The sequence below is a fragment of the Vanessa atalanta genome, chromosome 14, assembly GCF_905147765.1.
Source record: "Vanessa atalanta chromosome 14, ilVanAtal1.2, whole genome shotgun sequence".
NCBI lineage: Eukaryota > Metazoa > Arthropoda > Insecta > Lepidoptera > Nymphalidae > Vanessa > Vanessa atalanta.
The window spans coordinates 1,321,025-1,338,975 of record NC_061884.1 but is presented as its reverse complement, the minus strand read 5'-3'; the positions used below and the strand labels follow the sequence as shown (position 1 = coordinate 1,338,975).

At 33.7% G+C, this 17,951-nt stretch overlaps 1 protein-coding gene across 2 annotated transcripts in view; it reads right to left on the bottom strand.

Annotated features, from left to right (window-relative positions):
• The window catches only part of LOC125068600 (1-phosphatidylinositol 4,5-bisphosphate phosphodiesterase), an 85,702-nt gene that overhangs the window by 29,210 nt on the left and 38,541 nt on the right, over positions 1-17,951 (bottom strand). For both annotated transcript variants that reach the window (XM_047677805.1, XM_047677804.1), the window contains exons 2-3: positions 16,721-16,842; positions 14,112-14,225 (exon numbers count right to left, since the gene is read on the bottom strand). In XM_047677805.1, coding sequence (XP_047533761.1) covers positions 14,112-14,225; positions 16,721-16,777 — 171 coding nt within the window. In that variant the 5' untranslated portion in view covers positions 16,778-16,842. The remainder of the gene's footprint in view (positions 1-14,111; positions 14,226-16,720; positions 16,843-17,951) is intronic.

Sequence of the window (17,951 nt, the reverse complement as noted above, 5' to 3'; positions counted from 1 at the left end):
AATCCATAGTGAATATCATAGATTAACCAAGCTCTCGACCAATTATATCGCTTCAATTTGCTGTCTAATGTTGTGTATTTGGCTTTTTTCCTCTAGTGGTTGGAATAGAGTATACTGTACTTAGGGATGGGCCCCGAGTAAAAGTCCAGATTAAATGGTCTCGTGTCCCGGGAGTGTAATCTCGAGACTTTTCTTGGCAAAATCGTATTTTGATAATATCATCACAAAATATACCATTTAATTTGATTTATTTAATTCGAAACGTGTAACTGTACCCTACTCGAAAGAATAAGCTTCTTTCATATGTTGCTCGTATAAAAAGATTCAGTATGATCGGAATCGGGTAGTTTTTACTACCTTTGAGCACTGAGTAAACCTACATGCAGTCATATTCGCACTTATAGGTCCCGCCCTTCCTTCCCGTTCTAGGTCATCATTGTCATTAAGGTCAGCGGACATAACTTGCCTTAATTATTTAAGCTTATATACTCTCCTCAGGGCACTCAACGCATAATAGTGGTAGTATATAGAATTTATCAGTTCCCAGATTAGTAGTTTTCGGCATTTGTTTTTATCATAGGTATAAAGATGGAATGGATGGTCCGTTGTCACAGGTAGTGGACATTGGAAATGTAAGAAGTACTAAAAACCAATGTTATGAGAACTAAGAAGTAATGTCTCTTGCTTCAAGTAACACTGGCTCACTCATATTATAATATATTTTTATTTACTTACATTGAATTACTTGGTGGTAGGGCTTTTTGGAATCCCGTCTGGTAGGTACCATCCACTCATCTTATTTAGATGATATAATGATATTCTACCGCTAAACAGATATATTCAGTATTGTTGTGTTCCGGTTTGAAGGGTGAGTTAGTGTAACTACTGGCAGAATGGACAAATCATCTTAGTTCCCAAGGTTAATGGCGCATTGACGAAGTAACGAATGGTTAATATTTCTTACGGTGCCATTGTCTATGATCGGTGGGGAAAACTTTCCATTAAGTGACAAATTAGTTCGTCCGCCATTTTACAACACAAAAAAAAAATTTGGAAGTTGTCAAATTCGTTTCGATATACTGAAATTTAAACTTTGATAAGTCAGGTCTTGTAGTGACCAGATTTCGATTCTGTGTTTTATTAGAAAGGTATTTGTATTATTAGTGTGTGCACATTCGTATTATTCGTTAACATCAATTCGTAATCTAGTTGAGGACCACTAATAACTTGATTATATCGACTCATAAAGTCGTCTAAGCATTTTTATTCGAGGCGTAAAGTTGCGTTTCCATTAAAATAATTGCCAATTTGTGTTTGCGAATGTTGACAATTCTTCAGAAAGTCACAATGAATTATACAACTTTGTAACAATGTTTGTTAACAACAAAAGTTGAGAATTTCCCTTAATGATGACGCTGCTTCATGTGTTTACATAAGTAATATTTGATTTGAGGACTTCAAAAAAAATACAGAAAAAAGTAGCCACTAACTGACTTTTTCATAAGGAGTAAAAATTTTTTGGTACATAAATATGTCGAATTGAGGCAAAACTATGCAACATTATAATGCAAAAACCTTGAAAGCTTAGGTTACTTTATTGGGTATCATTTTATAAGTGATTGAAAATTGTCTAGAAAAAATTTGGAGCCGTTTTGAATGAATGTTTGGACATTAGTATTAATGCTTAATGAAATCCCAGATACATGGCGACAATACGCTTTTTTAAGTGGAGAACCCAGTGATTTGATGAACCTTATATTAGAATTATGTCCAGCAGATGATAATGAGTGGCTGATGACACAAACATATATTATGTAAAAAAAAAATTTACAATACAATATATTTTTTTGGAATAATCACATACATTACTCTGATCCCAATTTAAATAGCTAAAGCACTTGTATTATGGAAAATCAGAAGTAACAACGGTACCCTAAATACCCATACCCAAGACAACATAGAAAATTCATGAACTTTTTCTACATCAACTCGGCCGGGAATTGAACCTTAGAGTAGTGTACCCGGTGTACACACTAATCGACCAATCGTCAAAATGGTAGTTTTATTTCTACTCGTATATCTTTCATGAAACTATTGTACCATCAACGTAAGTATCGCGTAGACATCAAAAGATCGTGCGTGAATGTTATATCGGATAATTTTTAACAAAAAAATTAATTAAAAAAATACAATGAAAATAAAAAACGTGACTGCCCTTTATTAATTTATAACCAGCGTCAGTCAGGATGATGTAAAGATTCTAACGTTACCGTATACATGTTAATCTGTTAGACATTTAAAAAGTTATGGTGGTATAAGAAACTCTCATACAAATGTATGTAAATACATATACTCGTTTTTTTTGGGCAATCGTGCAAAAAAAAAAACATTGCGACGTAGTACGTACTTTATTTATTCCTTGACGTTTCTCTTTCTATTATTTTTTCTTTTCGATATTTTTTTTATTTTCTAGAACTTTCTTGAAGAAAACTTAATGCTCGCTTTTATTTCAAGTTGGTGATCCTGAAGTTTTTCCATGTCGCTATATGCGCTCGCAAAAAGTTTCAATTTCCACATCCTTATATAAGGGCGGTGTCTTACTATTTCCACTTATAGCTAACGAATACTGAGTGAAATAGTACTTTACAATTAATGACCAAGATAAAGATAGCTTAGTGGCCAAAATGTGAATCTTAAGCGAAGAGTGTGAGTACAAATAGTAGCACCTTAGAATTTCCATGTGCTTAATTTGTGTTTATAATTTATCCCGTACGTTCCGCTACATGTTTATTGAATTGCATTAGAGTAACTGGGTGGAATCTCCAAAGCTTCAAAAAAGAGAAGAATCAACCTTAGTCTTCGCCCCTAGGAACTGTAAAAATTGCCGCCCATTACACTATTTACAAATAAATTAAACGAATCATTCTTTATTATTTTATTTTTTTATGATTGGATGATTTTCGGTGATGTAAAGATTATTTTTCTCTTATCTTTCTAATTGCAGCCCTGGGGAGGCCCGCGACCTCTAGTGTTTATCAAGGGCTGGCATTGAGCCCAGCAGTGGTCATTAATGGGCTGTTTATTTAACTAATCTGTCTCTTCAGTGGCTATCACGTGTTACGTTTTGTTTTAATCCTGTCCTTCGAACTCTAGCTTAAGTGAGTTCATTTCCTCGAACCATTTGCTGAAGTCGTATAAAGATATTGCACGGATATTACGTCCCAGAAGCACTGTACGGATTCCGGTCGGATATTAACGGGGTAATCGCGGAAAGCGAATGACCTTATCAGGACTGAGACTGGGAATTCTCAGCGTTCGTTGTATAATTTCTTTGTTTTACTTACTGATAATGGAGCTGGGGTATGTTAATTATGGAATTTACTTTAATTTGTGGTCTCCACATTTATCGTTTGAAAAGACATAATGTAACTAATATCTATGAAAAGTATTGTAGTAATTTTAAAGATGCATTAATGATCTGAGTTTAGTCTAGTGGCTATATCTTAAAGCTGTCGATTCCAAAATCCTAGGTTCTACCTCCTGATGGGATTAATATTATAAAATCTTTTTTATTACGTCTTTCAATAATTCGAATAAAATTACATTGAATTGATTATTTTCATACACTTTGAATAGGAATATGTTTGAGAAATAATCACAATTTTAAGTAAAATCTTTAACTCTCATTTTCAAACGAACAATTTTGACGTTTTAGCTTTGTTTTTATTCCATTGATGATATACTTCTTCTTCTAAGTTATTGACACTCTCCAGAGTGGTCGCGATTGCAACAATCTAGAAAATTCTATCGTTTTATTGATATTATAATTTTACAATGTTCATCAACATAATAATAGTCTCGTACCGGATCTGGTTTAGATTAATGCCGGGCCATATTACGGTAGATCTTTATCCTAGATGAAGATTTTCTAGCGAAGTCTTCGTTACTTGGTGGTAGGGCTTTGTGCATTTGGGTATGTTTATCAGATATTCTTGAACAGCAATACACACTATCGTTGTGTTCCGGTTTGGAAGCTTTGTTAAGTAAAAAAATGTAATTACAGGTATAAGGGACATCACTCATAACATCTTAGTTCCCAATCCCAAGGTAAGTGTCGCATTGGCGATATAAGGCTCATAAGCCTATCTATATTATAAAAAAAACAGCACGAAATACAGAAAATAAACACATGAAAATTATGCTTACTCGGGTTTGAACCACCTATCATAAGATTTTAACCACTGGTCCATCTCGGCTCTATGGTTAATATTGAATATGTAGAAAATAGAGCGCATTGCGTATCACTGAACAGCACATTGAAAGGGTCTTTGTGAAGTTGTTTGTTACGTCGCTACACGTCACCGGAGCGACCTAGATATGTTCGGATTCTAGACAGTGAATATCACTGTATAGTGAGGTGTTGAAGACGGAAACATTGATGGGCGCATCCAGTTTATGAATGTATTTATAGACTGTGGAATACGTTCAACAAATCAATGTGAATATATCAGACTTACAAAAGCTTACTAATAGGGAACAGAACTGAATTGATGTAGGTATATGTATAAAAAATATATTTTTTTATAAAAATTACTTATATGGTAGATTATTATAGAGTTCTAAGTAAAATTAAAACTCAAAACCTACCTTCAAAGCATTATTGTTGATGCTTTAATGGGGGTTTTAAGTTGATGAGTTGGGTTATTTACTTGTACTTACAAATAAATAAGGGTACCCTCTATTCCTTCAATTCTTAAGAATCTAAAGAAAACACGATTTGACAAGCGAATAACCAACGGCTTTACGTGCTGCACAGGACTGACACTTCCAACTTTTTATCGGCCCGACCTGGAGTTTGAACTCAGGACCTCGGGATCGGGGTCGGGATACGTCTAGTCACTAGAACAATGGGGCACTTAGTAGGTACATATATAAGAGTATACATAAGGACAAAATCATTTGTAATTGAATAGGTTGATAATTAGGGTCGCCACTTAGCCAGAAAAAGGATCTCTTTCACACACTTGTTCAAGCAAGAGTTCCTTTTCATGTTGGAGGATAATTTGGTACATCATTAACGTCGTCTTACTGTTTGAAGTAAAATAAAATACTTTGCTTTAAATGCAGGTAGCGTAAGAGCTACAGGTATGAGGGTTATAATAAAAAATATGTATAGAAATCTTATTTTAAGAAAGGAAAAGATTCTATAAATATTCTATATAATTCTACTTATATATGTATATTGTATTGTATACTTTCCGCTAGTTTCTATTTAAATAAAAAAAAAATCCACGCCTGAGGTGATTTTGTAAGAGCTCAAATTTTCTTAGTAATATTTAATTTTATGTTGACGTATTTAAAACGGTTTTTGTAAAAATTATTATTATTTTTAATTATTGCTGTTGAAATTCTGTTGAGCGCTGTTGGCCCACTGGTGATAGGAGGGCTGGTTCGTTTTTTGCAGATCGGTACTGCGGTTCACCGGGCAAATGCTGCTAGCATTTTTGCCACCATTTCATGTGGGCAAAATGTATACAGTAACTATTTTTTATTCATATATTTAGGGACTAAATGTTAATAATTCTTATGTAAATGTAACGACATTACATTTATTGTAAAAACTAACCACACATGACAGTATATATATCATCTATAAAATTAATTATTATTATTTTATAACATCCTTATTAATCCAAGATGACTCACTAATTGAAACCTAAAATCTTAACTGAAAATTGCAGCTTTAAGCCCGGAACAGCAGCAACGAAATTTCCTGTTTATATTATACCTATTTATAATTCACCTCTAAAGAAACCTGCGTTCAAAATTCCTCTACATGTGCAATGGTAAAATAAGCTTAAAAAACCTTAACAACAAGAGAAGACTCCTTTGTCCAGCAGGTGGACATTTTATTTCATTTACAGATATCTCAGAAACGATATAATTGGGCGAGGGCTTGCATAATTAATCTGTGATACTCACTATGGATTTGCGAAAAAATGGCGTTTTGTACGTCGACGAAACTGTTATCGGAGTTTTGAAAGTAAAATAAAAGTGGAAATAAGTAGTTAAGTATAATAGTGTTGTGTTATAAATAAAGATATATTAATCATAGACTATTAGTAGTGCACAATATAGCTGAGTTATTAGCGAATCGCATGAAATACGTAAATCTAATGTTTGTTTACCTTTTTTCCTTCGTCCATTGGAATAGGTCATATGTATCCTACATGATTTACCTTCAATCATTTATGTTCCTGGCTTGTATAATCTTATTTGTTAAAAAAAAAATATAAAATTATTTTTAAATTTAGTCATATATAAAATGTTGCTTTTCGATGTAAAGGAATACAAACGCAACCAAATTCGAAACTCCGGGCGGTTAAAGATTTATTAACAGAAAACCCTACCCACTTTATTGGCCCGGGATTTAAACACAGAACTTTTGATCTATAATCTTTTAAACTAGTTATTAGACTAACGAAATTCACAACAAAATAATTTGACTAACGTATGATATTAAACTCGATGAACAGATACCAGATCCTATCCTCCATTCTCCTGGTGAACTTTGTTTTGTGTTACAAAGCACCAAATCAAACCAAATCAGGTTCTAATTAAGTAGCAGGTATTTAAGATACACGAGACCCCGTTAATTAATCATTAAGCCGAGAGTTTATTTTCCAATCGAATAATACAAACAGAAGTTGTTTTAGTTTTCTGATATAAATGCACCGATTAGGATTTAATTATGTATTTATTTAATGCCTCGTTGTTCTAGGGGCTAGATATAAGACAGATTCTAATGTCATCGATTCGAATCCTGATCCAATAAAAAGTTATTGTTAGGAAAATTCTCAGTAGCAGAACGGAGTCTCTCGTGCCTCGGAACGCACGTAAAATCGTTGTTCCTATGTTTGAACTCTTTCCTTCCCTTTTTATTTTCTTGAGTGTGTGAGTGGGGGAATAGTGAGTGCATCTGTGATTACCTGCAATATATTATGTCCTGCTTAGTTGGCTGGTCTCACTTATGATATCGAGTGATCGAAAACGGTCAGGACGATCATCATCATTTATAAATAAGCATATAGCATATTTATCCTAATCATGTTGTTCAAACCAACTCGATACACACTGCAGAAAACGAACGCCAAATAATTACAAAATTATTGGATACACGTATCATAAAGCCTATCATCGCCAGTCAGTTGTCAACATGTCACGAGTGAGATACGAAATGAATTCTTACAGAATCGCACTGCAGTTCAAAATACATTTTAATAAGAATAAACGGCAAGAAACTGAGCACTGTTTTCCTGTGGAAATTAACCAGTTTCAAACTAGGTCATATTTGAAAGCATCGATATTACAGTTATGACAGCTAGCAGAGTGACTACCATTTGTCTTCAGCTCGGTTTTAGTAACAGTGAAGGATCATGAGCACAATTTTATAAGAACATCATAGAAAACCATTGTAGAACATGAAATAAATTCAAGCTTAAGGTAGAATATTTATTAACTAGATGAAAACCCGGCTTCGTTTGGGTGAAGTAAATAAAACTAAACTAATACGGTTTCTCATTTACTTTTCATGTTTTTTTTTTTATAAATGTTGTGATTATCAAAAATCTGTGTTTTCTATTTAGGTGTCTTATTAGGAACTAACAATAATAATTCTTTACACAGCTTTCTGAACGCACCCGTAAAAGTCAAACATGGCCGCCCGCTGAACTGTCATGTCACTGAATGTTATGGATTTAATATCGAAATAAGTCGATTATACGAATTTTGCGGATATATGTTGTCGACAAAAATATCATTATTTTTTAACTATCTAGAATTGTAGATAGATGAAATTATGAATTTATTTTATTGACAATGAAATTAATATAGCAATTATTGTATATATTTGAAACTGGGCATGCGAATAAGCGATCACGTCTGTCCCGAAATATTTCGTGTCTCTACAGATTAGAATATTTATTACATTTACAGGATACACTTTAAGATTTATATTCTTATCTAGATAGAGTGTCGCACACTACAAAATAAATAAAACATACGAGGCAACTTAATTATCTTAGTGTCCAACAGTTGTGTTAAACGCAGCTGTTACAGCTGCGTTTAACACAACTGTTGGACACCATTTTTTTCGTTTTAACGTTTTCAGTGATAGCTTTAACAGTCTATCTAGACATATATAATCAATGCACGAACGTCCGTTGAATTCTTACAGAATTATCGTAAAGGTTTTATTTTTTAAATCGTGCAATTTTTTGACAGTAAGTTTATATTATTATTATTATTAAAAACTGAATTGTTCCCATTCAAAGACATGTTACTTTCCATAGTCATACTTCTGGATACAATTGGGTCGGGTTTAGTAATTCACTACCAACTACCTTCTGAACTTCTCAAGCACACTCGGAGCTCGCTCTGACTTGATCCAAGTGAAATCTGGCAAGTCTGAGGGGCCGGTAATGATGTTTAGAACATTTTCAACCATATTCAGTGAAATTCGGTTCGGTAGTTTTCAAGATTTCGAAATATTTCTACCTTGTCCCGGACATTTTCGTTACTTGTGGATGTCGAGTTTTGAGGGTAATTGTGTAGAATGTTTGTCATTGTATTTGTAATAAAATTCGCAAACGTATTTGTTACGTAAGAGCTATAGAATGCAAAATTTCCGATTCTAAGACGATATGTATAGCATTACAATTTTTGGTAACATAAAGTCGTTAGTTGTCAAAGCTTTTCTTAAGAATTGTCAATCGCAACGTAAACGAATATCACAATGGAAAAATATCGCGTTCTTCGTCGAGAACTCCGCAAGAAACTCTTTGAAAGACCCGTCTGAAGCAATGTCTGCAGCAATGATTGATTGGCGTAAAATGAACAAGTGTCTGAGTAATTTTCCGTTCGCCATTCGTTGATCACGTGTCGTAATGAATACCTATTTCATTTAAATTTTGCTCTTTTCCACGTTTATACTTTGCCAAACCGAGTCTTAATTAATACGACTTTGTGCGCGTTTAACAAAAACGTTATTGTTGTAGCCTAAGTTACGTTTTATTACATCAGCTATCAGCCAGTGAAAGTCCCGTCAAAATCGGTCCAGCCGTTCCAGCGATTAGCCGGAACAAATATACTGTCTGTGTGTCTGTCTGTCTGTTTAAAATTGTAAAAAATGTTATGTTGGTATATGTACCGTTTTTGTACAAACAGACATTCCAATATTGTTATATGTATATATTTACCTAATCAAGAATAATCAAGCCGACATCGCCCAGTTGTTAGAACACGTGGATCTTAGCCAGTGATTGTATAATTTTAACCCTGGTGAGCTGAGTTGAGTTTTCTTGTTATTAATCTATGTGATAAAGAAAAACTTCGCAAGGAAACTTGTATGTATTGGAATAAATCTCCAACGAGTGTATCCACAAACCCGCATTGGAGCATCGTAGTGGTATAAAAGGAGGCCGTTGCTGTGCAGACGGACATTTATCGGCTGTTTCTTTTTACAGAATGAGTTTGTATAGGAAGACGAGCAAATGGACCAAATATCTTCTCATCTACCGATTGTCACTGGCACCGTAAAAAATACTAATATAGGCCACCATATAAGGTGGTTCTTTGTGTAGTGGTCGTTAATGCAAGCTAGAGTTATGATTGCGATTAGAACACGGTGGTGTTTTTTTTTCTGATTTGAAGTGCCCCATTTGAATAAAGGGCTTATTGCTATACAATACAGTACAAAGATAATTTAAATTTCACATAAAATGATATAAGAGCTCAGTAAAGTTGAGTCAAAATATAGCTTTGGTTTCAGTTGGTCCCTTTACTTACTTTAGATAACCGGTTTATTTTAAAAGGTAAGAATTACTGTCACGCTACGACACAAGGGGGAGGAGTAGGGTGTAACTCCTCGAAGCAGCTGGTTAATAATAAAGTATGTTTTATATACGTTCTCGTATCAACTTTGTAGTTATTGTAAGCACGTGTGCAAACGTAAGGTGACATAGTATTATCGATTTACAAAAGGTGACGCGTGAGGCCTGTCGAATAATTGACTGCAATTACTATTGAATGAGACATTGCACCGCGGGCCAGTGGTAGCTAAAAGCATGCTACTAGTATGTACTTGACGTGCTGTTTTAAATATCCTTTTTTTTTTTTTTATTAAGTCCTGTACGCCTAACGGCATCACAGTGTACTGTTGTGTTCCGGTTTGAAGGGTTAGAGAGCCAGTGTAACTATAGTGTGTAAGTTCCCAAGCTTGTCAGAGAATTCGTGATATGAATATTTTTTAAAGAACGATTGTCTATGGGCATTAGTGATCATTTACTAGTATATTTGTCATTCTGCTTATCTGTATAACACGAAAACAAAAGTCAAAATCAATCATAGATAATTTTCACTAATATTTAAATTAAAAAATGATTGTGTTTCAACTGTAAAGAATTTCATTCAATTTAAAATGCAATTAGAACAGAATGTAAACTAGAAAATAATTTTAAGAATTTGATTCGGAATTCCAAATTCAAAATAACAATTTGAATATAGATCGATTATTTATTTTTTTTTGCTATTTTGTTATACAGAGGTAGATAATCACGTCAATATATGAGAACCGACTTTGACCGACACGACCCACATAAACGAAATGACACGCCTGTCATAGCTTAACCTAGTTACTAATGTCGGTTAAATGAATAATAATTCTAAAACACTTAAATTATAATATAATTGAGTATTAATAAAAAAAAATGTATAATATTTTTTTTATTAATACTCAATTACGACGGAGACGACTTACACCGACCGATTGAATCGCCATAAAAATGGCGCTTGAATAACATAGCTAACACCAGTAATATTGGACATTGATATATCAGCGGCGCTGAGCGCCGAGTGTTCTGAGGAATTATTATCTCTAATTCCTGCTTCCCCCTTTCTTCACAAGTCTTTGCGTGTTGGCTGGCGATGTCACCGCCTAATTGTGACATCAATTCCATCGCGCACGAAGAAAATTGCCAAGTCTTTTCTTTGAAAACCGCCAAAAAATGGTACTCTCTACCAGCACACGTGTTCCTCTTATAACCTGGGTTACTTCAAATGAGGCATGAAGGGGCCTTGCGCCATTGGCCATCTTGCGGCCGCCATGACGAGGGCAACTAGTGGAGTTCATTCTCTCTGACTGTACTGGCCGTTTCGCGTTTGGACTCCACTGTCACTTACCATTAGGAGGTAGAGTGGAGTCAGGTTTGTATAAAAAACATGACTATCACTAAATGTTAAAGAAAATCATCAAGACATCTTATATTTTTTTCGTAATAAAGTCAAAATATTATTTATTTAAGTAGGCTCATAAGAGCACTTTAATATCGTCATATTACAGTGTTGAATTAAATCTAGAGCTACGACCGGTTCGGAAAGTAGATTCTACCAGGATTAACCGGCAAGGAATTTGGTAGTTACTCTTGTCTACCATTTAAATAACAGAGTATGTAAGTAAAATACAATTATTTTTTTATATATGCTGGATAAAAATCAATATATATTGATTCCCCACTTTTTTTATCTTTAATTTCAATAATAAATTTAATTCAATAAATTATATGTTTTAGTTTTAATATATGATAAAAGTCAGTCAGCAGTAAATAGGACAGGCCAGAGAATCTTCGAGTGATTTGTAGAACGCTTAAACAGAATACTCTCTCAGCCCATATACCCCTATAATCCCTCGGCTTACCGCCGTTCACATAGCCGATTTGACAGTTTTTAATATATTATGAATTCAAATTAGTCAATTCAGTTACACATGAAATTTCATTTTCATCCTGATTTTTTGCACAAATTACGGATGTATAATTATAATTCACCATAAATAAATCTGTCAATTTAATTATAAAAAAAGTTTATTGTTACTCAACTTTTCACTCAACTTCACTACAACTCAACGCAGTTTTCAAGTTGGCAGCCCTAATCAAGACTAAAACGCAATGATTACTTACGGAATTAGCTTCGCCGGCTATCAAATATTTTATCTTTATCGTGTTCTGTGATATATACCTGAGTGCTTTTATTGATCATTAAACTGGTATTTAAATCGGCACAACTAATTTCGTCCGTTTGTTTGTCTCTGGATTGATTTCATTTATCCATTTCTATCCTCGAGTTTATGAAACACTAATCAAAGTAACTAATTTGACTTTTAACTGATTGGCTATTGGCCGATGGAAGTTGATGACGCAATCGGGGACCAATGGCAGTTCAGTATCTTAGATAAAGTAAATCTTGTGTTGGTTATCATTTTAGAAACTGGCAGTAAGTCTGTGTTTACAAGCATCAAGCAGTCAAATCATGTGACTGAGTTTTAAATAACTTCACACAACCTCTATTGAGCTTAAATTTTGCACACACTTGGTGCCGGGTTGGAGAGTTTTAGTAAAAAGGTGGTATAAAAATTGTTCATACTTTTTATAAGTGGTTTGGCCGTGAAAGAACAACAGACAGACTTACTTTCGCATTTATAATATTAGCTAGCAGGCGCGCCTTCGTTGGTGCCTAGATCTATACTGCGTGGACGAATTGATATGACTAGGAATATAATTAGTAGAAGTGCTGATTATAATCAACAACTATCTCGTTCATTTGTGTGGGTGTAATAAGGATGGCAAGCGTTTTGGTCAAAATAGTTTAAGAGATTAATTTTCTTTATCTGGATTAGCTGGTTGATGAATAGGGGTTTCGGATTAAGTCTACGATTTAAGTGTATAGTATAAATTATACTAAATTCAAGGTGTATTAGTCGCGAAAGGCGACAAAAATATTTTAATACGAATTGTACGCATTGATCTTTTTTTTTATTTAAAATAGTTACGTAAACTGATGCCTAACTGATGGTCGCCTATGGTAAGTGATCACCATTCCTCCTAGACATTGCCACTGTAAGAAATATAAACCACAGTCAAAGCGCCACTGACGTTTGAAAAAAATGTATATGAGTTTATCACGAGTGGCAACCCTACGTTTGTACTAATATCATATGCATAAACTCAAACCCTATGGGAAATAAATATCTGACACTGTTTTTGCTTGTGGAAACATTAATTCATCAATAGTCAACGAGGCTGCGGATTAATTTAAAATGCCACTCCCTACATAACGTAGCAATTAAGTGTGTTTAATTAGTTTTTTTTTTCATTTAAATGACAGAAGAACTCGTTGCTATGATGATTTAAATTGTCACTTGATCGAACCAATTATCTCACTCTGTTTTCGTGTGTATAAGAACAAGTTGACGACTGTACCAATAGCGACTAGGTTGTTATAGATAAGAAATTCATTATACAAAAAACTTTTGGAAAACTTTTGAGAATCTTTACTAGTGGTCGGCCGCAGCTTCGCTCGCGTTTTGGTGGTCGGTCGTCAGGTACTTGGCATAAAAATATGGCATATGTACTTTCCTGAGGTTCAAGCTTGATTCATACCAGAATTCAGCAAATTCGATTCAATAGTGTGGCCATGAAAAAGTAACATACAGAATTACTTCCGTATTTATTAGTATAGATAAAAACTATTGGTTATATGTTTGATTTTTATAACTATAATAATGACCAGACAATTTTTCATTTCACAATAAATAATTCAACACAACTGATTATTAAAATTTATTTTGGTTGAGTTAGGCAACGTTCAAAAAAATATAAATTAGAATTAAATTTCGGCCCATTTGCGAATTAAATTATTTGCGAGTCGATTCAAATAATCTTTTATAATGATATGTTTGAACACCTGAATAGTTTCCGTAACATTATTTGTGAAATAGTTATTTAATATACGTTTTTCGACAAACATTAGTGAACGCCTTTCACCATGGTCGCCCCTATTGTTCTATTTTAATTTCATAAGATTTTTCCGTTACTCTATCTAGCTGCTAAATTACAAATAATTTGTGTTTATAAAACATAGTAGTGGTTGCCGAATTTAAACCTAAGATATTATATTAAGATCTATTTGATCTATCTATTAATAACAAAACAGTTTTCAAAGGTCTTTGAAAAAAAAAATATCACAAAGAAGTTTCTAGAAAATAAATTTGTACAAACCTTTCCTTCGCTCTTCCAATAGATAAAGAATCCATACTCGTCGACTTTAAACATGCAGCTCTGTTCATACTCGGTGTTGTCCTTCTCCTCTGTCCATCTGTCGAATACTGCGCCCTGGAGATGGAAGCACACAAATCAATCATAACTATATAAAAAATATCAAAATAGTGCACACCACTACACATTTGTTGCACACTGAGACAAAATATTTTTAGCTAATTTGCGACTATTAAATAGTTTTAGAGCTAACGGACGACGAGACCAGTTTTATTTGGTTTGGTTTGTTTCGTTTAAAATTTGTCTAGTTGTCTAGGCGTAAATATGATCCGTGATAGGGCTTTTCTAATCTGTGTCAGTGCCAATCTAGTGTTGTAATTGAATGCAAGATGGACGTGTCCTACATGTCTTAAGCTGCCGGTGTCTATAGCCGAAGATAGGTCAACTTAAATTAATAGGTTTAGATTATCAAATAAATAAAATAATACATACATATTGTAATATATATATAAAACTAGTTATCACCCGCTCGCGTTTTACTGGTTTGCCTATGTTCTTTCTTAGAGTTCAAGCTTCATACCCAATTTTATAAATTGCGGTTTCGTCGTAAAAAGCAACAAACAGACAAACATTTAGTAAAGATGTTATAAATAATACACCTAAAACTAGAAAATCTCACTTAAATTTCTGGGTATAAGTTCGCCTAACGTTACAATGTTTGTTGTGGTGCCTTTTGCTTATCTCCGAAGTTATATACTCAGTAATTATATAAAACCTGCTCGAAGCTCGAACCATTGTCTCTTGAACATATTCTTTTATTACTGTTATCGTTGCCATATTAACATTTATATTAAGAATATATAAATATTAGATTTTAAATTAACATGGTTATTTTTATTACTAACAGTATTTAAAACGGGATATTTACCATGTTTTTTATTTAATTATTGTCGTGGCCTAAATCAAATTTTTAACATTATTAAAGCAGCTTCATATAAACATTATTTTGTGAATGAACAATTTTATTATTGATAATTCATTAATGTACTGAATATGCGCGGCTTTGTTAAACCTGAACAATGTTAGAGGCTTTATAGAACATTCGAGATATTTCGAGTTAACACTGTATGGAAATGAAAACAAAGAGTGAGTTGACATGAGATGGTGAATGATTAATGATTATCGGTCGTTCGATTTAACACGGACTCCTCACCGTCATGAGCTGGGTGATATGTAGCGGAAAACAGCTTAAGTGCCTTTTCACAATATTAGGTACGGTCACGTCACGGTGACCGCACCATGTAAACCAGTATGTAGGAGCTATTTGGCCAGCTTGCATGAGGGACGGCGACCGCGTGAAAAGGAATTAATGAACTTGTATACGTATAACTTGATATTATTTTATGTAATCGTGTATTTTATTTGATGGTTGAGCTTCGTGCAAGCCCGCTGAGTAGGCACCGCACAAGGGATAATATCTCAGTTCTCAAGTTTGGTGGCAATGTAAGGAATGATTGAAACTAGTTTCGGCGCCAACGTCTATGGGCGGTGGTGATTACCCAAGTAGCCGTAAGTAGCCGTAGTAGTATTAAGTAGAGTGTTCTTCCGGCTACAAATTTTATAAAAATAAATAAATTATGTAGCTATAATAAAATTGCCATTTAGTCTTTCAAATAGGCTTACTTGAATAAATACTTTACATAATCTAATGATTCAATTGAACTAAATGTTGTTTCTAGTAATTTCGTTATTCTAGATTTGACGACCTACGTGGTCGAGTAGTGTGTAGACCGGTTCTCATGCGGTACGCCAGGTCCCGGGTTTGATTTCGAGTCGATGTAGAAAAAGTTCATTAGTTTTCCATGTTGTTTTGGGTCTGGGTGTTTGTGGTACTGTCGTTACTTCTGATTTTCCATAACACAAGTGATTTAGCTACTTAGATTGGGATCAGAGTAATGTATGTGATATTGTCCAATATTTATTTATTTATTAGATTTATTAATAAACGGGTAAGAATATAATTATATATACTCTTGTAATGTTAGATTATATTAGATATAATTTTGATATATTGCAACGCTAGTATACCTACCTAGGTAACTTAAAATAGTCATGCACACGGTCTATGTGGTCATATAAAATATAATTTGACTTTCAAGATATAGGTTATCCTAGTTTGGAAGTCAATAGAATTATTTGAGTCTCAACTATAAGCCTACTAAATTTCATGTACCTACCTAGTTTTTATAGTATGATTGTGTTTATACTTGTTTTTTTTTTTAAAATATTATTATTGATTTTTCTTTTGTTTTTCTTTAATTTAGTAAGATAAAATCTGTCACACCGGACATTCTCAAGGAAAAATTAGCAACGCCATGCTTGAACGCGTGCAAACATGGGTTCTCTGCTACTTCAGTTTCATAGTCTAATAGAATGGTAAACTGTACAGCTCTTAAATTTTTATGTGCTTTTCGGAGCACGGGGACACATTGCACGGCCAACCAAGCTCTTTTACTATGGAGAATATCTTGAGAAAAAATCTATTAACTCTTTACTGAGAGAAGACTTGCAGTTTTATAACATGCCACTAAATCAATGAAACAATGTAGTACCTGTAGAAGTGGTTCCGGTACTGGTATTTGCCAATTAAATTCAAACTTCTTTGTCATGATGTAAAGTCAACTTCAGCTCCTCACCCACAAACGTCTGAATGATTTTAGCAACGCGCCATTATCTGTGAACAAGAAAAAACAAATGAATGTCTCAACATATTATAAAATAAAAACCTCCCGCCTCCCGTATCGCGTACGGACCCGTACGGACGCGATAAACTCAAGCACTACCGTACTGATTTTTATACGGTTATTATTTTCTGGTACTAGGCAATCATTACCAATTAGCTTCAGAGCCTCATGGTCTGTGGCCTTATATCTAACCACAATTTTTATATTATATTATATATCTCTCTTATCGGTAAAGCCTATCAAGGATAATAAAAACACACTTTTTATTTTAGGGAATGAATTTTAATGAAATTATGATAAATGAGGAAATAAATGATTATAAACAAGATTAATCGAAAAGAACAAAACCTATTTTAATGACGAGACTTTTTATTCTAAGAAACAATACCTAGAGATCTCTCTGAGTCTACTAGATTTGTTAGAAGTAATCAGAAATTCAAACGTATTTTTATTTAATATCATTTTATTTAAGAAAATACTGGCTGCTTGGAATAATATTAACCACGACTGCATTTAAAGAAACAAATCAAGTGACAAGTCTTGGATTTGAACAAAAATAAAACAGTCATCCAACGCGATCGTCTTACAAATTAAATAAGAACGTTTACCGACATTCTATCTTCTCGTAAAGAGGTTACGTTTTGTTATTTCGCCCTTAATGATTAATTATCTTTGTGTAAGACGATCTGCTTCAGTTCGAACCAGAGCGAACAGTTGCAAGAATTTAACACGTAATCAAAAACTAATTTTAAACAAGCAGTTACCGTGGCACATTTAAAAGAATCCCCGAAACTCGCGAAACTAATGACATCCTTGTTAAACGTATTAGTAGCTTTTGCTGGAATCCTGTAAAAACAAACAATATTTCCCTTCTTGACAAATTAAATGGATTTCTTGATAAATAAATAGACTTATAAAATTACGAGGGTGAAATTGGGGATGAAAGTTTGGACGAAAATCGCCATTTTTCGTGTTAGAAACAGGGAAATGGGTGTTCGTGAAAGAAAAAAATACGGCTGTTACAATGTTTTTTTATCATCTAAGAAAATAAAAGTTAGAATAGGAAATTTCCATATTTGAAGTTATGGAAATTAGTTCC